The sequence below is a fragment of the Stenella coeruleoalba genome, assembly GCF_951394435.1.
Source record: "Stenella coeruleoalba genome assembly, chromosome: 12".
Lineage (NCBI taxonomy): Eukaryota > Metazoa > Chordata > Mammalia > Artiodactyla > Delphinidae > Stenella > Stenella coeruleoalba.
This window is the reverse complement of record NC_137158.1, coordinates 81,540,893-81,564,255: the sequence shown is the minus strand read 5'-3', so window position 1 is coordinate 81,564,255 and position 23,363 is coordinate 81,540,893. Positions and strand designations below refer to the sequence as shown.

Below are 23,363 nucleotides of genomic sequence, written 5' to 3'. Positions count from 1 at the left end.
CTCTCCTTGGTGTGTGCACATGTTGGGGGGGGGTTAGTGCGCGCGCGCAAGAGAGAGAGAGAGAGACAGAGAGAGCGCGCGCACGAGAGAGAGACAGAGAGAGAGAGACAGAGAGAGACAGAGAGCACATGCGCGAGAGAGCGCATGAGAGAGCGAGAGCGCGAGAAAGAGCAAGAGAGCACGCAAGAGAGAGCACGTGAGAGAGACAGACAGAGAGAGACGGGGGGAGAGAGAGAGAGAGAGAGAGGGAGGGGGAGGGGGAGAGGGAGAGGGGGGAGGGGAGGGGGGAGAGGGGGGAGGGGAGAGAGAGGGGGGAGAGGGGGGAGGGGAGAGAGAGGGGGGAGAGGGGGGAGGGGAGAGAGAGCGCTCTCCCTCCTCATTTTCTTAGAACACTATCAATCCTATCGGATTAGGAGCCCACCGTTATGACAGCGTTAATTACCTCCTAAAAGCCCTGTCTCCAAAATACAGTAACCCTGGGTTAGGGCTTGAACATGTGAATTTGGGGCACACAATTCAGTCCATCGCAAGCTCTAAGGATTCCTTTTGAGAATCCTTTGACAACTGGTGGATTTCTGCTAAAAGAATTATTGGGATTCATGTTATCTATTATAAAAACATACAGTGGTAATTTTGAGGAACATCTGTTAAGTTGCTTGGAGAACATCTACAACAGTGGATCACAAACTTTAGAACATAACAATCACCTGCACACCCATTAATCTGCAGAGTTCTACGCTTCCCTCCAGACCTGCTGAGTTAACCTAAGGGGCAAAAGCCCAGGAATCTCTATTTAAGTAAGTATTCCAGGTGACTTACAGGGAGGCGGCCCATGGACCACACGTGAGAAACAACGATGTGCAGGTTTGGAAGAGTTAATCCGCTTCTCACGATGAGCAATTCCTGGCTTCTCCTGGTCAGGGAGCTTTTCCTCCTCTGCACCCGTTTACGTTCACCATTCAGCTGGTAATTAGTCATATTCTGCCTGTGATACATCTTCTATTTTTGTCTCAAGGTATTTAAATCTTGACTTTTTAAATGAACTTTTCGAATGTTGTCTTGCCGTCCAAAAGGAATTACAAACTCCTTGAAAGCAGAGACGCCCTGGCGTTGCTTCACAGCTGCAGGAGATTCAAGGACCGTGTACAAAGTAGGCACCAAACACACCTTATTGAATCACTTTGCTTTACAACTTTTAACTTCTTTTAACTACAAAAATAAAACATCTCGTCCCCCCACCCCCCGGCTTCTGTCCTGTTCTTCAGCAGGGAATCCATGCACCCGGGGAACAGAGGCAAGCTCTGACTCAAGTTCCCCTCAAGATGTCACCTGAGCATAGGCTCTATGAAGTCACGTGCCCGGGAGGAACCTGGGAGGCAAGAGCGCCCGTGAGAAGCCGGGACGCGTGAGCCGCTCAGCCCTTCTTCACACGTCCCCTCGTCGGCCACGCTCATCGTCAACAGCTCTCTTCTTTCCCATCCCCTGAAACGCATTTTCCTTCCAAGTTCACGTCCACTGCTCGCCTGTTCTCCTCTCTTTGCCTTCCTGCCTCCACCTGCCTCCTCAGCAGCCTCCACTCCTCCTACTTGCTCTCCCTGCTCCTGAAGACAAAACTGACTGAGGTAAGTACAGCTGTACTGCTTTCAATTTTATACAGTAACACTGTAGCGGAATGTTGCCACAGATGCCGAGTGAATAAAGAAAAGCAGGCAGAGGTGGACTGACTATATAGAACACCAGAGGGGCAAGGAGGCTGAGAAAGCCCACTGCACTGTGACAGGAGGATGACTCTGGTCGTCCCACGACCTGTGGCTTTGGGGACATAACCAGGGGCAGAGCCCAGCTTAATGGGCAAGAGCGTGAATGGGAGACGGGAAGTGGAGAGAATAAAGATGAACTAATGGAAACAAACCCAATTCAGCTCGTGTCGTTTCAAGGTCAGGTGCGTGCCAGGCCCTGGGGGTACCACGATGACTCAGTTCCCTCCCCATAGGTCCCCGGGATTCGGGGGCCAGACGGAGCCCTGGCGTGACAACCACCGCGGGCCCTGAGGGACACGGTGACGGGCAAGACTCCACAGGGAGGCGGCAGCACCTTCGGGCCAGCAGGTCCTGCTGGCGGGGACACGCAGGCCATGCCAGTCACCAGGTGGGGGCCCCGGGCTAGCACACACGGTACCAACAAAAAGATCACGGTTCCTTCCCTCGAGGCTCCCAGAGAGAAGTACGCAGAGAGCACCTGGACACACCACCGAGTCATGAAGACCAGTCTAGGAGGGTTTCTGGAAGGCAGGGGTGGTTCACCATGCCAAAATCTCTATGGGTGAACAAGCAGTTTTCCTTGGAGGTCGGCTACAAAGCAGTTAACGGTGGATTAGAGAGGAGCAGAAGCAAGGTGCTAGTGGGAGGCTGGGGGGCAGGCTGAAGGTCTGACAACTCCAGTTCTATCGTTCCCTCTGGGGGGCGGAGACAGCACCTCACTACTACTTTCCGATGGCCTCCACCAGCACACGAAGGTCCTCAGTGAACACCTGATGAGTAACCGACAGAGGAAGTCGCCATTCCCAGAAGGCCTATGCCAGCTTGCCCCGACTGGAGCCCGCGCTGCCTCTACAGACCCGGCCACACTGAAGCTGTACAAAACGCTGTTAAAAACCCATCAGAAAGTACATTAAGAGAGTCATTAACTTTAACGGGATTTTGGAAATGGAGCAGCTTCAGGGATGCTCCTCGCCAGCCCAGACAGGCTCACGTTTCATCCACAGGCTCCCCCTCCGCACAGTTCGCCAGGAAGGCTATTCCACAACCACACCCGACAGGGCTTCAGTGCCTCCGGGGGAGAGGGCCCCACCTGATCTGCCATCTGTCCGCGGGTCCATGATGACGAACTCGGGCCGCAACTTGCTGATGCGCCTCCCCTTAAGGATGGGCACGAGCCCGCCCAGGTGCTCCAGGTAGAGCGTGTAGCAGGGGCCGCCCACCTCGGGGTCGTCCTCTGTGCGCTTCATGGTGCAGTGCAGACGCTCGCTGCCGGTCGACGGGTAGCTGACGAAGTCTCGCATGTTGCTGGGGTCTGGAATTGGGGGCTGGAGGCAGGACACAGAAGGAAGCAAGTGTGGGCACCACTGATACTCTGCACTGGCTGCAGCTCAGGAAGGGTTAACTATGTGCCGTGAAACAGGGACTCGCAGCGCTGGGTGTGTGTCAGAATGCCAGCGGTTAGGACTCGGCGCTTTCACTGCTGGGGCCCAGGTTCAACCCCTGGTCAGGGAACCGAGATCCCACAAGCCGCATGGTATGACCAAAGAATAAAAAAAGAATCTCCTGGGGGCTTTTAAAAAATACCTAAGCCAGGATCCCACCTCAGACAATGAAACTGGAATCTCCAGGGGATAAGCCTGGGCATGTGCATTTTCTAAAAACTCCCCCAGGTGATTCCAACGTGCAGCCAGGGTGGAGAATCACTATTGCAAAACCAAGATTGTAAACCAGCTAGAAAAAAAACATCATAACAGGTCTAAAACTCTGACGTTTTAGAAAAAAAGTAACCAACAAGCCAATCTGATACTTAGAAGCAAAGATAAAAAACAAAAAAAGAGAATACAGAAAAGAACCTAAGGTGCAGAGGGCCAGAGGCTAAGGAGGAAACCCACCCTTGAACAGCAACTGGCAGCTATGTTCCACACACTCCCACTGAGAACAGACTAGCTGGGTTACAACCCGTATAAAGGACAGCTGACAGTGAGTGCTGGCAGCGGTCAGCTTCCTCAGCACAGTAGTGAGGAAGGCAGGCCCTAGGACTGAACTGGGCTCAACCCCGACCATTTTCGTAACTATCGATGGAGCGAGTTACCTGACTTCTAGGAACACGTTTCCCGCTGTCTCACGTGGCAACAATGGCAGCATCTGCCCGCAAGTCAGGACTGAACGGACGGACTGACTGTCGGGAGGCTACAGCAGTCAGGCTCGGAATACTGCCTTTACCACAAGAAAGCTCACGTCCATCACACAAGGCGAGTCCCCCATGGACACTAACACTAGGGACAGACAGCACACAGGGAGGACCACGGCAGAACTCTGGGGAGCCGCACCACTTCTGTGGTCCTGCTCTGGGCCTCTCGCCCATCTCCCTGACTCCGCCCTCCTCCCGGCGGTCCTTCCGGGGCAGGCAGGCAGCCAGCAGGGTGAAGAAGGAGCAGGGGGAAGGCTTTACCTTGATGGTGGGGATGAAGGCAGTGGAGAGGTAGGAGCAAAGGCGGGGGGGCAGGGTCAGCTTGCTGACGTCCTTGTCCTCTCGCAGGGCGCTGGCAATGGCCTGCTGGCACAGCAGCTGCAGGCTGGACACCCGGTGCTCCACACGCACCACGTACAGGGCCGGTCCTGACGCCATCAGCAGCCGAGAGTCCCGGTGTCCCCAGCAGATGGAGATGATGGGGCGCTGCCGGGAAGGGAAGGGAGACTGTGTGTAAGCTTCTGCTCTTGTGAAAAGCAAAGAAAGATCACGCTCTCTGTGTCGAGCAAAATAAAATGATCTAACAGATTTTTAGAATGTTGGTTTTAAAAAGCACAGTCGAGGATATTAAATCCTACATTATAAAAAGTCGGCATTTTCAGGCTTTCCCTGGTGGTGCAGTGGTTAAGAATCCACCTGCCAATGCAGGGCACACGGGTTTGAGCCCTGATCCGGGAAGATTCCACATGCCGTGGAGCAACTAAGCCCGTGCACCACAACTACTGAGCCTGCGCTCTAGAACCTGCGAGCCACAACTACTGAGCCTGCGCACCCAGAGCCCGTGCTCCGCAACAAGAGAAGCCACCGCAATGAGAAGCCCGCGCACCGCAACAAAGAGCAGCCCCCGCTCGCCGCAACTAGAGAAAGCCCGCGCGCAGCAACGAAGATCCAACGCAGCCAAAAATAAAATTAATTAATTAAGGAAAAAAAAAGTCGGTATTTTCATTGAAAAGTAGTTAGATCCCCAGGCCAGAGCACAAAGCACCGGAATGGTGTTACCAAGTTCTTTTACATGTATTATCTCATTTAATTTGGTGACATAAAACCTAACCTAGCTCCATATAATGACATCTCTGCCAGGAGATGCAAACAGCCTGCGGTACACAGTAACCCGTATTCCTTACTGAGGCTCTGGCTACCTGGATCCTCAAGTAACAGGGATAGTTTCCAAGGCTTGGAGAGGTAGACCAGATGGCCCTTCCCTTTTGTCCCTATAAGGAACATTTCAGAGTCAGATCAACATTGGATTTGAGTCACAAGCTCATGACCCAGGGAATAATACAAGTCTCGTACTTTCTCATGAGTCAAAAGGGGGCTGTGAGGATTAAAAGAGATGAAAGAAATCAGAGTGCTTCTGGGACTCATCACAGGTGATAACCCACAGATACTCAATCACTGTTATTCTCAGCCATCCTTGAGCCGATGGGGCAGGAAAGGGGAGAGAGAGGGACACAGTTCCTGTGGCAGCTGGTCTAGGGGTTTGTGGCCATTATTGGCTTTGAAGAGGCAGGCTGGAATCCAAATATGCAAGTTAGAAACTGGCTGCACTGGGAAAAAGAATCCGAAGCTCAGGGGCGCCATCTAGGAAAGGTCAGCCCAGGAAGAGGCGGAGGGTCACGACGGAGAAGCAGCGAGAGGATTCGCTCACTCTGGTCCAGACAGGTGGAGTTCCAATTTAATGAAGTCAAGATCAGAAGTGGGGATACCAGATCTTTTATAGGAAACAGGAAGAGAAGTTTCACAACACTTTAGTGACAGGCATCAAGATAAAAGAAACACATGAAGACACTTGCTTAAAATAGCCTCCAGGGTCAGCTAATCCTGGCTTCGAATTCAAAACAAAAATGCAAGGCTGAAGATAACTTCATTTCCATCATGGCGAGGCCGCGCAGCCGCAGGGTAGGACCACAGCCGCAGTCCCCTGGAGGAGGGTCACAGGGCCTGGAGCTCAGTCTGGGGGCTTCAGAGTACTTCCAAGAAGGGCCTCCTTATAAAAGGATCCCTCACAGAGGGTAGACCCCCACAGAGGAAACTGTTAGGTTAGAGCAAGACATAATCACTGCCGAAGACACGGCAGACGACACATGAAAAATATACGAAGAGAGTTTCTTCAGTATGACCGACCCCCCGTAAGCGCAGTTTAGGACAAAGCTCTATTGGTAGCATAATCATGCTTGATCTTAAAGCTGCAAACCGCCCTGCCAACCCCCAAGTCTCCGAAGATAATACTTACAACCTACAGCTCAAATCATGAAGAACCGCTTCCAATTAGCACAATCTGACTCGGTTGGAACTGGCTGCAAAAATACCAGACACTTCTTTCTTCCAATTTTCCATGAGTTTTGAATCCATCTACCTGATGTCCCAGTGGTCACAATGCAAGAACACATATATTCATCCTCTCTTCCCCTCCCTCCTCCTGGTTTGCTTTTCATAGTAATTACCTCTGTGTTAACAGCTGATTACATGTTTTGGGAGGGTCTTCTATAAGATTATCGTTATGATAAGTATGCTATAGCTTTGTAAAAAGGAATTTAAACCACTTTATAGACTTTCAAGTCTATAAACAGATAAAAATCCTATCTGTTATAATTACAGGTATAATCACTACCCATCTTAACAAAAATTAACAATCAGGTCGTAAAAACTAACTACATTCCAGTTGCACATTAAGGTATCTTAATGAGCACCCGTATTATCTCATTTAATCCTCTCAACTCTGCCACACAGGCATCATTATTCCCAGTTAACATATGTGGAAACTGAGACTAAGAGAGCTCCGTAACTCACAGCTGATCAGCAGGAGAGCACATTCTCACCCATCCCCCAACCCCGCTGCTTATGCTCATCTTACTACAACGTGTTGCCTCTCTGTCAACCACAAATACAGTCACGAACCCCAATTCTCCCCACAGTTCTCCCCTTAATCCGCTTGGTCAAGGCTATTTTACTCAGAAACAGACCCAACAACGGATGTGTAGAAAAGGCAACAGATAAGAGGAGAAACGAGCTGCATAAACCACGAGGGAACAATGACCAGAATAACTCATTGTGGCAGAAAAGAGCCCCCTGGTCACATGGGCCCACGCTCGGCGGTAACCCAGCCACGCGGCGCTGCCGGGTGAGCGCGAAGCAGCAGAAGGTGGAGGAAGGGCCGTGCCCTCCACACCCGGCATCGCGAAATGAGGAAAACTGAGAATTCTCAGCAAGGAGGAGTGCAAGGACTGAAAACTAGACCCGGGAAAAAAGAATTGGAATAATTTGGCCTGGAGAAGTGATGCCTGCAGGGTCTCAAAGGACCCGTTATCTGGAGCAAGGTGACCAGGAAACCCCCTTTTCTAAGAGCAGGACAAGACCACTACCACTAGGAATTTATAGTACAGTACAGTACGGTACAGCATTCACTTACTTGCCCAAGTCAGTGATGATTTATTTATTTCAGCAAAGGGGGAAATCACACTCATTGAATTTATTTTTACAGCATATGCCCCATGTAAGATAATAAAGTAGCAAAATAAATACTGGTGCCTTTGCCATAATAAATCTTAAAGCTGTATTAGAAAAGTAAGGAAAAATTTACAACTAGTGAAAGCTGATACTCTTGTCTGAAGATGCTGAGGTATCACTGACATGGGGAAGTTGACTGTCATAGTTACCATTGAGTCTGAGGCCAGTAAGTAGGGCCATGACCTCTCAGGATCCCTGTAAGTCCTGTAAGCCCGTAGGAAGTCCTGCTACCTGGGATCCATGCACAGCATGGTGATTACAGTTAACAATACTGTACAAATACCTAGAAGTTACTAAGAGAGAAGACCTTATATGTTCTCACCACAGAAAAGAAATGGTAATTATGTGACATGAGGGAGGTGAGAACTAACTTCACGGCAGTAATCATACTGCCATACACACGTATAGCAAATGCAGACGTCGTAGACCTCAAACTTACAACGTGTCCATATCAAATATATCTTAATAAAACTGGAAATAAAGAAATAAGAAAATTAACAACACAACAAAATCCTTTTATACCTTGCTTATACTTTTACAGTTTTTCACATGTCATCTTACTTTTTACAAGTCTCATTTCCTGCCGGTGCTCATCTTCCTGTGCTGTTTACTGGCGCTCCAGCCTGCAAAGCCCTCAGTACAAGCTTGCCGTTTTCTCAGAAAGGACAGGAATCAAGGCGGTGGTAAACACACGTGCCCGCAGACACAGGGTAGGGGCGTCCCGATTCAGCAGCCCCGGCCCCTGGGACCCGTCGCTGCAGGTAGAACAGGAATCCCCTGCTCACTGCCCCCGGTAGAGCGCGTCCAAGCTCATCTTCCCCAGGCACATCCCACCCACCAGGATTAGCTGCAGCGGAAGAGAACGGTGTCAAACATTCTCTTCCAGCGAACCTGGGAACACGCGAGGGTGCACACAGACGCGACTCCCGCAGATGAATGTTTTTGTTTTTGAACAGCTGCCATCTGCTAGGGAGAAACTCAGCTGTAAATGTGTGGACTTCATCGCTTTCTCAAATTGCACAAAATGACTATTTTTAGCACCGATGGCTAGAACTTAATTTGTGTAGGTATTCGGCACGTAAATCTAAGGCAAAAGGGCAAGACGACGAGCTGCATTTCGGGGAGTATCCGTGTGGCGGAACCTGGTGCTTTGGTGAGTTTGCTGGCCCGATGCCAGGTGTCCCTGGGCCGGAGAGGTACGAGAGGAGCGGCCAATGGACAGTCAGGCTGTCCCTCTCTCTGTGTCAGACGCCAGCTACTTACGAGGAAAGCAGGTTAGTCTGCTCACCCTAGTTCCGCTGCCACAGCATCATGGAAGGTTAACGGCCTGTTTCAACCCCTTATGCAGGCAAAGAGACGCTAAATACCTCACGACCTCATCTCCTGCTGCTACACGATCCGTGCCATGCATCCGTCCAATCACGTACTCGCCTCCTGAGCTCTCAATCGGTCAGTCAGTAAATCCCTGTCAAATGTGTGCAGTGGGCCAGACACATGCTGGGCGTTTGGGGATTGACACGGAATAAAAGAAGCTCCCTGCCTTCACGGAGCTGACGCTCTGAGGGGGGACGGGGAGAGAGAAGTGCCTCAGGCTCTGTGACAGGGACGGACTACCTGATGGTGTCAGCTAGTGAAGAATGCTACGAGGTAACAACGGTAGAATAAGGGGCTAGAGGCAGAGCAACGGGATCGTTTCGGACAGGGGAGCAGAGAAAGCTTCCGTGCAGGAAGTTTCAGCAGAGCCTGAGATGAGTGAGTTGGTGACGCTTGTGGCTGGACCTGAAAGCCTGCTCACCACACCACCGTTTGTGTGCAGCAGTGCGCTGTGCGGAGTCCTCGAAAAGTTTAAAAGGGAATAAAAAGCGGGGTGTCCTTTCCATGTTAAAGATAAGCTTTTCAAGCAGGATTAGAGTCAAGAGACAACAAAAGGGTCAAACCAGTTACACTGGCCCAAGAGAGAGAAAAAGAGGCCATCCAGGTACGCAGCTGCTGGCTGATGGAGCCCTGGGACGAGGAGTGAGAACCCGGGAATGTCAGAGGGGTCTCCTGTCTCCCAATTGCTTTCCCTCCTTTCTGAGCTCCCCTAGGAAGAAGGTGGGGATCTCTGTCTTAGAGGAAATGCACTTCAAATGTTTCACAGCCCCTGGTAGAAGGGGGTGTTTAATGTTTGTACAGGCGAGTACACAGGAGGAAAGCCTTCCAGCAGAGTTCACTTTTAAATACACCAAGGTGGTGACTGTTCACCGTGAAACTGTGTTGGCTGGAGCCATGGACAATTTTGAATATTAAGTTACAATGATCTGGCCACCAACTAAGCTGCAGTAATAAAAGCTAGCTCAGGATTCAGTCGCCCAAATCTCCGTTTTGAAAGAACATGCCGTTCTTGTATTTTATAAGCAGACAGCCCTGAAGGGACTTTCTCAGCTACTTACAGCAAACAATGGGAAAAACACACCTGTGGCAGCTTTGAGAGAACAGGTACAATTAATTCTCAATTAAAGAAAAGGCAAAACTAGTTTTGCTAAAGAATTCTCCTTCAAGAGCCTGGAAGTCTATGACCAGGCTCCGTCACTTGATTTTTCAGTTCCCACACCTACCATCTTCCTCTTTTAATTTTTTACCCAAATATCTTACATCAACACCTGAACCTTACAGAATATAAGGCAACTCCACCAACTTGCCTTTATTGCAAAAAAAGTTCATAAAGCTAAACACACACACACACCAACGAAGCCACCCAAAAAACCCAACCATCCAACCAAACAAAAAACACACAGACCTGAAGTACCGAAGCCTGTGAACTTCCGTCAGTGGTGCTAACCCTCAAAATCTGTGGTCAAAGGATCAGATACGCAATTACATGTAGATGGTTACAGATAGCACCTAGTGTGATCAACTCTAGACTTTTAAATTATGACAGGAAGGAAAAGAAAATAAATTACAGTGTATTTCCTTCTGGGAGCTTCAGCCACAGGCATTGCTGTTGTGAGTAACTCAGGAGAATCAGTTTTAAAATGAGGCTGCCGCCAGTTTGTGCTGGGCAACGGCTTTGTACGCGATAACCTACAATCTCATTAACTTGGAAATAAGTTATCCGATCTAAACTGCATTTAGTTCTTTTTATAAACAGCCCAATAAATTGCCTAACTTCCTTCCTGCTATAAAAACGTTCCTGCCTTTGGACAACTTGAATGGCACAGTACAGACATGTGATTCTAGAATCATTACAGACGACAGTTAAGTTGGTGCTACATAGAAGCAGCACTGTACTTGGTTTTTAGCAGCATCGTTATTTAACTTTATATTATTGAGGCGATTTTTCCAATGGCTGAAACAGACCCTCAAATGAAAAACGAGTCAACAATTTATTAAAATGCTGAGACACTGTGTGAATAGCTTTCTCCAAAGGAAGGTGAGCCACGCCCCTCTCTTATCCCTGAGCCTCAAATGGTTTAAATTCAGGACCTATGTTAATTTCATGGGAGAGCTGATGAGAACTTTTGCAATGGTTAAGGCCGTCAAGCTGCTACTACATTCTAAGCACAGTGAAGGTCAGAAAAATGAACAAACCATGGCCTTTGACTTTAAGAAAATAAGGCAAATAAACAGAAAAATGTAACACATGCCAGAGGTATTAAGCAATGCCCTGGCAGTAAGGTAACAATTACTGTGTAAACCAGGTAATCCCTCCTTCAATCCCAAATCCATAGGGACTCCAATATCTACCTTTATTTTGTCACACACCTTGGCCTCATGCTAACGGCCTCAACTCTGCTCCACTTGAGCTCTTCCTGGGTTCGCCTCATCACCTAGAACTACTTCACTTCTAAAATAGGAATCTGCATTACCTACCCAAGCACAGCTTCCCATCCTGTGTTTATCACTTCTTCCTGAACATGCCTTATTACGACTTTATATTACTTGCCAGTCTCAGGTCATAGAGCAGATGCTACCCACCAAGGTTCCCTGGCTGCCCATTTCTATACCATCCTTCGCAGTTCCCTGAATTCCTTCCAGTTTTGGTCTCTCTGCTACATGAATCTCTCCAGTTCCTCATTTCAGGCAGCCTGTACCACTTCTGCCTCTCGGGGTTGCAGAGGCGGCCTGGGCAACGTTGACTCTCACTTTAAAACCACGCTGTCCTGCTCTGGCCGGGGCTTGATTTCAGCTTGTTACCTTGAAGGGCTCCTACATCGCGTTCTATGCACTAGCACTCAGAGCTCTGAGCTCAGGGCCAGCTGCGTAGGAGCCCCTCAAAATATGTTTGCTGGGTGCTTGAACAAACGAACAAACAAATACGCTTATCTGCCCACAGAACATATTACACTGTCAAAAGATACATTTACATCCTATGACAACTCAGCAACAAGAAAAACTAGCAATCCAATTAGGAAATGGGCAAGGGTCTTGAACTGACATTTTTCCAAGGAAGATATACAAACGGCCAACAAGTACAGGAAAAGATGCTCAACATAACTAATCCTCAGGGATATACAAATCAAAAGCACCACGAGATAACACCTCATGCCCATCTGGACGGCTATCATCAAAAAACCAGAAAATAACAAGTGCTGGAGAGGGCGTGGAGAAGCTGGAATCTTTGTGCACTGCTGGGGCGAATGTAAGATGGTGCAGCCACCATGAAACAGTATGGCAGCTCTTCAAAAAGTCTGACACAGAATTACCATATAGCCTAGCAATTCGACTTCTGGGCATTTATCCAAAAGGACTGAAAGCAGCAACTCAAAGAGATATTTGTATATCCCTGTTCACAGCAGCATTATTCGTAACAGCCAAAAGCTGGAAGGAAACCAAACGTCCACTGATGGACGAATGGATAAACAAGACGTAGTGCACACATACAATGGCATATTATTCAGCCTTAAAAAGGAATGAAATTCTGACACAGGCTACGATGTGGATGAACCTCGAGGACATTCTGCTAAGTGAAGTAAGCCAGACACAAAAAGACACACACTGTATGGTTCCACTTATATGAGGTACGTAGAACAGTCAAATTCATAGAAACAAGAAGGTATAGACAGTTTCGGTTTTGCAAAGATGATAAAATTCTGGAGATTGGTTACAAAATAACGTAGTACACTTAAAAATGGTTAAGACAGTAAATTTTATGTTATGTGTATTTTACTACAATTAAAAAAAAGATACATTTAAATAATTAATGCCTGCACCTAATTACAAATTTCCCCAAACCTGGTATACCGGTCTCTCTGATGAGCTGGGTAAGGTTAGGACATAAGTCCCTAGTTTATTGTCACCCCCATCAACCATCAACTCGCTCTCAGACTCCACTCCACTCCACGCCACTGTAGTGGAATTCCGCCTCCACCGTAACTGATCCAGACCAGAAATGAGGCGGCCTAAAGCTTTCTGGGAGATAAAAACAAATAGAGAGGGGCCCACGTGTGCACACTTTCTTAAACACCTTTAAGCTTTTTTCCTTACTGTTTAACAATAATTTAGTTTAGCTGTAAAAGTACATTACTGGCGTAACAAACAAAATCAGAGTAAATAAATGTAAATCCAGCATTCACGTCTCTGCGAGTTTCTGGTTTTTGCTTCCGAATGATGATAAACACCAGCTCGCTCTGCTTGCTCACTGTGCACTCGTCTGGGAATGGAAATGGGTGTATTTTGGCTAACAGGCAAAAACTTCTTTTTCCCTTACTTCTTCTGGTCTATACCCCATAATTTAATTCAGGTCAACAAAAGATTAAAATCTGTCAAAGATAATCACAGTGAGTAGAATCAGCTCACGAGCATTTAACGGAGGGTGGGTGCAAACTAACACATCAGAGGCACGGCCGGGTGTCTGGCACACATCCTTACTTGCACAAGCGTGTCCAGTGTAAAGATGTGCTCCCCGCGAACATTGTAGAACTTGACCATGGCACTCTTCAGAAGAGGGCCATTGGGAAGGTCGCCGAGCTGGGTCGGGCGCTCCATGCCAGCGACTGCCAGGAGGTCTCCCTGTGTGCACCACTGGGCCACCACCTCTGAAATCAGAAAGAGGAAAACGGTCAGCACGAGGGTGGGACCCTTGCTTCCCTGCAAAGATGCTCTGGCTCGGTCAGAGTCTGAATTCATGACTGGATTATTTTTCCTTGAAAGATAACAGAGTGTGCACCCCAAGATATGCCACATTGGCATGAGAATTACATAGAGCTGAAGGCGATGGAGAAGAAGCAGATAGAAGAAAAGCTCTCTCCCTTCCCCCTACTTGCCTAAAAGCAGGACATAAATCTGTGAAGGTGTCTACCCATCCCCCACCAGGAAGGACAGAAATGAACCACTGGTGACAACGCTAGACCATTATCAACACCAGGGAAATCTGCATAACAAACTTTACTAACTGGCCCTTATCTTCCGTTAGCTCCCCCATATAATTACCTGCCCACAATGTGCTGTCCTAGAAACTTCAAGTCTTCTCCTTGTCACTTCTCCAAAAAATGTATCGTTCTTTTGTTAACATCTATCTAAACCCTCTGAGCTACTCATCTCTGTGCTTCCACAGGTAAACACAGTGCAGGTGTTGCTAAGCTTCTGTGTGTTTTTCTCTGGTCAATCAGTTTTTTGTCAGTCTAACTTACAGGGCCTGGTCTGAGAGCCTAAGATGGGTAGAGGGGAAATAGCCTTTCCCCCCCCCTCCCCGCTACGTCCTCAAGAAAGAGGAAAGTCACAATAAAGGGTAAAAACCCCAAATGAGGTGAAGCAGTTTACAGTTCACTGTGTGATAAACAGAATTCCCCGAAGCTGGGATACTCAGCAGATCTTTCTTCAAGGCAGAACTTCCTCAGCAAACGTCAGCAAGGCAAAGTCCCCCCAACCCCACGAATCTGCAGTGAAAATGGAGTGGGCAGGGGTGGGAAGGAGGGCTGGCCGTGGAGACCACGAGGGGTCCAGCACTGTAAGCTCTTGTGCACATGACACAGATTACAGTGTTGGTGACAAGCTGGGGAATACCAGGAGTCACCTTTCTTCGCTGGAAAAGTTCTCTGATGATGTTTCTTCGAGACAGTAAAAAAGAAATACTAGACCCTTCTGCTCTACAGATCTTCCTTGGCTTACAACAGGGTTACACCTGGATAAACCCATTGTAAGCTGGAAATGCATTTAATACACCTAACCTTCCGAACACCATAGCTTAGCCTCACCCACCTTAAACATGCTCAGAACACCTACATTAGCCTACAGTTGGGCAAAATCATCTAACGCAAAGCCTATTTTATAATAAAGTGTTGAATAGCTCACGTAATTCACTGAATACTGTACCGAAAGTGAAAAACAAAGTGTCCGGGTACAGAGTGGCTTTAAATGTATCGGGTTTTGACCCTCGTGATTGTGGGGCTGCCTGGGAGCTCCGCTCGCTGCCGCTGCCCAGCATCACGAGAGAGGATGGGATTGCAAGTCACTAGCCTGGGAAAAGATCCAAATTCAAAATTCAAAATACGGTTTCTACCAAAGGCATATCGCTTTTGCACCGTCATAAAGTTGAAAAACCCCAGGTTGAACCACGGTAAGTCAGGGACCGTCTGCACCTTGCGAGTCAAACGACCGACCTGTCCGTGATGGGACAGGTTACCGCAGATGGAAGAAGCTGCGGTGAGCCATCTTTGACGGCACCTGGCGACCTGTTCCCAGTATGTACTAACATATCCCATAAAGCGGTGGACAAAAGTAAATAAATTTTCAAAAAACGACTGCTGTCCATACCACACGTAAGACTGAAATATTCTGAAACCAAGACAGAAGAGAGAAACTGCCTACATGCAGCACTTACTGGATGACACCAATCTACTGAAACGTCACCTAACTTTCTGAAATTGGGAAGGCAGTGCAAAAGCATCTCGTGTCATGAGGGCATAAATGACTGAAAACATTCTGAGATTAGACTGAGATTTCTAGTTAGGTCATCACAAGAATGCTAAATTTGCCTGTATTTTAGGATAAAACTCAAGTCAAGAACTTTCACATTTGGGAGGGGTACTTTGGGTCGCCTCCCCAAGTCACCTCACCTTCATGTTCCCAATCCTCTCATGCCCATTGTGGGAATGTGTTAGAAGGGCTGCTCCAATATAATTTAGTTTGATAGAGAACAAAAGAATACATCCAAGGAATAAAAAATAGAGTTTCCATAGGTAGTTTCCAAGATGGTGAAAAATTTGAAAAACTCACCCTACAAAGAATACGAAGGAACTGAGTGGTAATTATGATATTTTCGGTCAGACACTTGGTAGGGAACGAAGTTCAGGACGGCAGAACTAGAGGCAGGTACTGATGCAATTAATAAACTTGGTTAAAAGGTTTAAAAACAGAATTTTAGAAGAACAAAAGTAGAGCTTGGATCACTAAATATATGAGAGAATTTATGATGACTACCTTTTTGTTTTAGCTCCATGAAAGACAGAAAATTCAGAAAAGAATTTACAGAAAAGTCCAAGGAATTTAAGTTCATCATCATCGTAAAAAGAAACTTACTCAGCTCCTAACGGGTCCATTTGTGATAATAAAGAAGGACGTCCGCATGTCCCTCCGGAATTTATAGGCTAAATAATTCCTTACAATTATAGTTTTGAAACAGCAAATGGGACACTTAAAAGAGGGAGTTTAACTTGTTTCCAAGAATATCCAATAGTTCTGAAACAGAATTAAGTGCTTGTGGGGTGTGCAGGCAGGTACGATGCATTCCCGCCAATCAACAGTTAAGTATGTGGACTTGATCCTCCATATCCCTGGCATTCCTGAACAATTCAGACAAGAAGCAACATGGCCAGGACTCTGGTCTGATGGCCAGTCTCGAAGGACAGCAGCTGAACTGAAGGTTCCGGTTTGCCTCCCCACCGCCGGGCCCCGCAATGGCTCCCATTCAGATTATAGCAGGCCCCTTAACCTCGAGGACCAGAAGTAGCCCTGGAATTTCTACACTGCACCATTCAACCCTGAAGAGACAGAACTGTTTTTCCAAAGAACTCCTCAGAGGCACCACCCCAACGGTATTCCTGAATTGCAAAATTCAGAACACTGCGAATGCTTACGGGTGCCTGTCTTGCCTTGAGACAGCATTTCATTAACGTCCCTCAGGAAGGCATCAGCCCCTGACTGCTGACCTTCACACCGAGGCCTCGGCTGTCTTGTGTGTCACCTGCTGCCACAGGCACGGCAGGTGCTGCCGCCCAACACCCGCAGTGCTGGCTGCAGGCAAGTGGCCCACACCCGAGAGGATCGCTCCTGCCGTGGGGGGAGAAGGGCAGGTGAAGACGAAGGGGACTGTCAGGAATCCCTCCTCAAGGTGAGACTAGATAGGAATCGACTTGTCGGCTAAGCAGAGGAGTGAACAGACTCCATTAAGCCTGGAAGAGGCCACTGCAGAGGCCGGGGGTCAACAGGCCTGGCCGTGACGCCCAGCTCGGAAGGCTGGCTGCTCGGGCTGATCCGTACCTTTCAGCCCCGACTGGATGACAGTAGGAGACAAGTCGTCATAGTTGTTCATCAAGCTGATGTCTCCTGAGGTGAAGCTGACGGTGAGCAGCGGCTTGATGCTCTGTACTGGGATGGGATACGCCGCCGGACCATCTGCGGGGACAGAAGTGCCGAGTGAAAACGAGGCAACAAGCACGTGACCGGAATCCAGGCCCGCGTGCTGCAATCCTGTGGAGGGCCTCGAAACTGCCCAACAGTGCAGATCAGACTCTGGGCTGGGACATTACCAAGTAAGGCAATGCTGCACAGCACTCAGGAACTACACGGAGCCCCCTGGAATGAGGGGCGCTGGGGGCCGAAGCCCCGAGGGCACCGAGCAGGGCTCCCTGGGCTCTGTACGCCGTGCTGAGAGCGTGCGTGCAGAGTTTATTAACCCCTGTGGTCACGGGTTTACATGGTTCTGATGATGTGCAAACGTAAATTACTTTAATGTCACGTAACATGTAAGGATGGTACGAAGAGGGATGAAAACATTTTCTTAATCCTGGTCCAAAGTACAGAGAAAAGCTGCCTTTCAACACTGAACACACTTCCACTGAACATTATAGGAAGCGAGCAGCCACCGTGAGCTCTCTGCTTTTACCAGGAGAGACCCCACATCTGGAGAGAAGGCCAAGGTCGGATGTGGCTCACACCCAGCGCACGGCCAGCAGAAGGGAACCCTGCTTCATGCGTGCGAGGAGACTGTGCATTAAGGAAGGAGCCGTGAGGGACGACGCTCTGTACTCTCCCACCCGGGGCGGGCAGCCTGATCTCTGCTCGCTCACCATGCTCAGCCCCGCCTGCAGAGGATCCCCAGCTATGACTCTCCTTTGCTTCACTTGTAAGATGCTGCAGGTACCTACCTCTGTGCTCAAATTCCCTAGGCCACCAAGAAACACCCTGCTCTATCTGAATGGTAAATCCCAGTCATCCTCCAAACTGGCCTCTGCTTCTGAAGAGGGCAACAGGTTAGCGTAGTAGCCAGGAACTGCGTTCTGCTCCGAGACTTACTCTGGACTTGCTTTAGCAACTTGGTCTCTGGATCTTGTTTCTTCCCCTAATAAATGTGGATAAGCAAATATGCATTCAATCTAGCAAAGTTCTGTTTTAAAAGGATGCCGAGTCCAAGGCTGAAAGACACTGGCTTCATCGCCACGAGGCGGAGGATGGATCGGCACTTCGCTCAAGGCTGGGGCCCCACAAGGTGATGGATTTCCAGGAGCGAAGAACGCTCTCCCTCCCGACACCCACCAATCCTGAAACACTACCGCCAATCTACACTTTTTTCACAGGGTCTGAAACAATCTTTCATTACCCGTCTGAACACTGCCTTCTCCCTAACTGCACGAATGGCGATGTATATGTGTACGTCTCTGGGAAGCATGACACTTTATCACGTCTGGGACAAGAGGGAGAAGACTCCAAGTACCAGTGAGGGCAGATGCTGATGGGGGAGAAAGTTAAAAATACTCTCCCTGGACCAGCCCTTCACAGGCTGAACATGCCCACAGTCACAGGGAAGGGTAGACACTGTCCAGCGTGTGCCTTTAGCCCATTAAGGGCACTCAGCCAGCAGTGTGAGCACAGCTGCCCGGAAGTCCCGCAGCAGGTGACCACGGGGAGTCTTTTCCTTCCACTATTCGTAACATATTCTCCTTTTAAAAAAAGAGGTTGGAGCAGGGGATGGGACACTGGGGAAGAGCCAGAGCCCTGAGTGGGCCAGTGCTGAGGGCTGACATTGGTGATGGCCAGCGTCGACACCAAAGGCTTTTGCTTTGAGGGCTAAGACACACTGCAAGGGGTGAAGGAAGCTGGAACCTGAAATTATCCCCACCAAGGGTCTGAAACAATCTTTCATTACTGGTCCAAATGTTAAAAACCTCCGACATCATCTACTCTAATCTAACGTCACTGTGAGGCTTGGGGGCGGGGGGTGAGGGCGGCAGGTTCACCTGAACTGAGGAAGCCCAGACCTTCTGCTTGAAATAAAAAAGACAGGGGCATGGATACCAGCCCAGTGTACTGGCCTTCACTACGGGCAGAGCTAATCCTTTCCCCACACAACTAAAGCTACGGGCTTTAGTAACGTTAGGGATTTGAAACACCACAGATTAGGGTATAAGAATAACGGCACAGCATGTCTCATCTCCAGCTCTCTCTACTCTCACTAAGCAGCGAAGTCCCACGACACCCCCGGGGCATGGAAACGGCCATGAGTCTTGTTTTATATCTAGGAAAACCTAAGCCAGTGGAGCTTCATCAACCTGACCAGTGATTCTGCAAAAAGGGATGGCAGAGAGAAGACGGTCCAACCAAGAACAGAGGTTAGGCCAGTTCTGCCTTGCACTTCCGTTGAGAACCCTGCCCAGTAGGCTAGGGAGCCGTGCGCACGGCGGGCCTGTCCCTTCCCCTGCAGATGGGTTCATTCTCCTTCCACACTCTTGTCCCCACGGAGCCCGCGAGCTACCTTGGGGCGGGGAGTAGTCATCGGAGTCGGTGTCACTCTCGCTGCTGTCCTCCACTAGGAAGGCGGGGTAGTTCCAAGACATGCTGAGGATGCCGTCTGACTCATGCAGGAGGACGTGGGCCAGCATCCTGCCATGGCAGTCCATGACGATCACCTGCCCGTCAGCCGTGCCAAACAGCACCTGCAACCAAGGACCAGGACTCGTGATGGACGGGGAGACAGGTCTGTGGTTTCTGGCAAACCTCACCACCTTGACTCGTCCACCAGGACTAAAGAAAGAGACCGGGTAAGCAACTGAGGAAATACACAAAGCAGGAAGTGGCGGAAACTTAGCTGGCTATTACTGGAAGAATTTTAGTCCTCTTTTAGTGAAACGTGACTAATGCTATAATAAATATATTCATTATGTTATGTGGACGTTTTCAAACACCAGCAAAATCACTGTTTCACCTTCTGTGGGTTGTTTTTCTTTGTTTTGCTTTTTTGGTTGAAGGAGGAGGGCTAAGAAGAGGGTAATATTCTCTTATTTTTCTTAAAAAAAAAAGCAGCAGCAGAGGTTCATTGTTAAAAATCTCTTAAAGAAAAACTTTAAGTGTATGTAAGCATGTTTGTCTCATGTTCTATTTCACTGAGACTAATAATGGCGTTGATGTATTTAAGTAATAATGTTATAATGAATTCATGATATTAATACATTCATTAAGTGCTTACTTTGGGCTAAGCACTATTCTAACCAGTTTACCTCACTAACTGTCAAAACAATCCTGGGAGGCAAGCGCCTGCGCTGCCGGCGCGGAGCTGAGACAGGCCTGACGCCTTGTGTGCTGAGGGCCGCTCCTAGGGCCCCCCCCAGTCACCCGGCCCGCAGGCAGACACACGGCCAGGGCTTAAGCACAAGCACGCAGAGGGAGACTGGGCGGCGGCGGACGCCCTCCATCGGAGCGGCAGAGGAGCTGCTCGTGGCTGCTCAAAGCCCCCCCGACGGGCGTCATCCCACTTGGACGACCCTGAGGGGACCCTTGGGGCCTGGGAAGCAGGACCTCCCTGAGGAGTACACCGTGTTATCTCCTGCTTTGTGTGCTAGGCTCTGAGGTTTCTGCGTCTGCCGGCATTGAAATCTTTGTATCTTTTGTGTCTAATGACATCTGTCTATCCACCGACAACTCATTGGGAGAACCATACCAGGATCTACACAAAGGGAAAGTTATTTAAGACTTTTAGGTCCATACTACTTTTTGCTTTTTAGATTTTGACACTGAGCTCCTTGAGGGCCAAGACCGTCCACAGCTGTGCCCCTGGCACCTAACAGAGCTTTGGGTACAGTAGGCACTCAATAAGTATTTACGGTTACATGAGTGAATTAAAGTCAGTGACAATCAATAGGCAATTATCCTGATGATTACGAGAGATTAATTGCAAGGGAAGATGTATTTCATTTCAGCAGTAATATGCTCACAGAATTTAGAGCTGTTTTAGATAAACCAATTGTCCATCAAATATTCCTTTAGGGCTTCCCTGGTGGCGCAGTGGTTGAGAGTCCGCCTGCCGATGCAGGGGACGCGGGTTCGTGCCCCGGTCCGGGAAGATCCCACATGCCGCGGAGCGGCTGGGCCCGTGAGCCATGGCCGCTGAGCCTGCGCGTCCGGAGCCTGTGCTCTGCAACCGGAGAGGCCACAAAAGTGAGAGGCCCGTGTACCGCAAAAAAAACCCCAAAAACCTTTAAACATGATCTACATTTTTAATGATTGTAAACTTAAAAAAAAAAGAAGCTAAAACAGTTTTCCCCCAAGGCCAGTGATGAATCATCATCGAACGCTGCTTAAAGGAAGAAACAGATAAGACGTAATAGGAACACAGTAAAAATCATTTTAGAAAAAGCTGAATTCTTGGCTGCCAACAGAGAAAATAAACAGTATCCACCAGCATGTCCACAAAGACCTCACGTGACACGGGCAGAGAGAGGCAGACACTGGAGCGGTGGGTCAGAGCCACTGAAGCCCTGGCAGAGGCAGACATTGAATATGCTTCCTGAGTAGTTTGCAGAGAAGATAAATATGGAACGTGACCTCCTGTAACTTCAACTGAAATGTACAATTTACATATTTCAGAAGAAAAAGACGTGTGGGAACCCCACTGTAAGGCAACATCCCAGGAAGCAGGCTTTTCTTCTCCCCTTTCCACATCCTCACCCATTTGTTCAAGCATGTCTGAAGGGCAGCCCTGTACCATGGTGTACGTGAAGGGGTTATTTCATCACCTGTGACTTTGTTTCTCCTAAACGTAGCTCAGTAGCAGGCAAGAGCAAACAATCACTCTTCTCAAGTCCCCAGGATTAAAACGTATCAACCCCAAACACGCTCCCAGACCCCTCCTGTTATGGCTCCCACAGTCTCCACTGGCACAATCACCACTATTCTCATATCTGACTGTGGGATTATTTGATTTGTCTGACTCCCATGCTAGACTGCAAGCTTCTGAGGACATGGACTATGTCTGCTCTGATCGCTGCAATCTCCTCAGGGCCTGTCATATCCGATGACACATGGCAGGGTTTGTGAAGGGAAGGAGGAAATGAAGCATCTTTTGAGTAACACTCACATTTTTCCATTTTGGAGAAGAACAGACACCATCTAATTCCTGAATAAAGGCCTGGTGGCTTAATAAGTTTTCAATGTTCAACATCACAGTAAAGCAAAAGGGGACCAAAAAAACCCAGCTGCCAAATCCCCCGTCATTAATCGCCTCCGACTGCATCTCTCTGGAGAGATGATGCACTGTTAGGATCAGAGAGAAGGAAAAAGGCAACCCTAGCAGTCGGGTTGTCAAGCAGTGATGGAGGAAGTTACTCTGTTTTGGAACAAGTGTGTCAGATAACTGAAGAACACTGATATGACATAAAATCAGATTTTCAAAAATCTCCTCTATTACAAGTTCTTTTCATGCCTAATCATTTCCAATGAGATAAAGCTTCTATGAGCCAAGGACTTCAAGAGAACAAGACAGAAAAGTCTAATAATAATAAATACACACACTGGCAAATGCATCCGTCCCTGCAGCTTCCACTCCTTAATTCTGGTGCTCTGGACAGAATGGTGCCGGCTCCTTTTTCCCAGGCTCTGTCTCCTCTTTTAGTCTTGGCCCCAGACCTCCTTCCCCTTCTAGGAGGTCAGAGTCACGTCCACAGCCTCAAGCACCCCATTCAGGGCTGGCTTCCTGCCCAGGCCATTCCCCTAAGCTCCAGACTCACAGGTCCAACTGCCTGCCAGCCACGTACCCCTGGATGTGTCGAAGGCCAGGCCCTTCAGAATCAACATGTCCCAGATGAGATTCATAACCTCACCCATCCCCTGACCCACACACACAGCAGGTCCTCTGCCAGCAAAGACTGTGGCTTTATCTCCAGTGTCCAGTATGGTGTCTGATACGTTACACGTGCTCAGACGAGGCTTTTGGGGCCCCCTACACAGAATTAACCTCACTCTAACCATGGCTCCCACAACACTGTTTTTGCATGTCTGTCTTTCCCATTAAACCATGAGGTTCTTGAGGGCAGGTCTGCACCCCCAGGTTCTCCCATGCTGCCTGGCATGAGCGGATGCCCAGTGACTATTAGCAAACAAATTTCTGCCCAAAGCTTTGGCCTTTGCCCAAATTTTCCTACAAATGAAGCAACAACTTCTTTCCTTTCTTCTTTAAACTAAACCAGTGCTCAAATCCTCCCATAAAATTGGCCTCCAAAACACTTTCAGTTATGGATGACATAAATTTCTGTCTCATATTTTTCCTGCTGTTTTCTCTACTGGACTGCAGGCTTCACAGAGGGGCAGGGACAGTGCTCCCTCTGTAAGGGGTGCACTAAGAACCAAAGAAGGTGGTAGAAACCTGCTAGGCCTCA

At 48.6% G+C, this 23,363-nt stretch overlaps 1 protein-coding gene across 4 annotated transcripts in view; it reads right to left on the bottom strand.

Moving 5' to 3' along the window:
* TULP4 (TUB like protein 4) overlaps positions 1 to 23,363 on the bottom strand; it is a 229,156-nt gene that overhangs the window by 23,971 nt on the left and 181,822 nt on the right. For all 4 annotated transcript variants that reach the window (XM_079939365.1, XM_079939363.1, XM_079939366.1 and 1 more), the window contains exons 5-9: positions 19,469 to 19,649; positions 16,978 to 17,112; positions 13,369 to 13,535; positions 4,213 to 4,437; positions 2,851 to 3,085 (exon numbers count right to left, since the gene is read on the bottom strand). In XM_079939365.1, the coding sequence (XP_079795491.1) occupies positions 2,851 to 3,085; positions 4,213 to 4,437; positions 13,369 to 13,535; positions 16,978 to 17,112; positions 19,469 to 19,649 (943 nt within the window). The remainder of the gene's footprint in view (positions 1 to 2,850; positions 3,086 to 4,212; positions 4,438 to 13,368; positions 13,536 to 16,977; positions 17,113 to 19,468; positions 19,650 to 23,363) is intronic.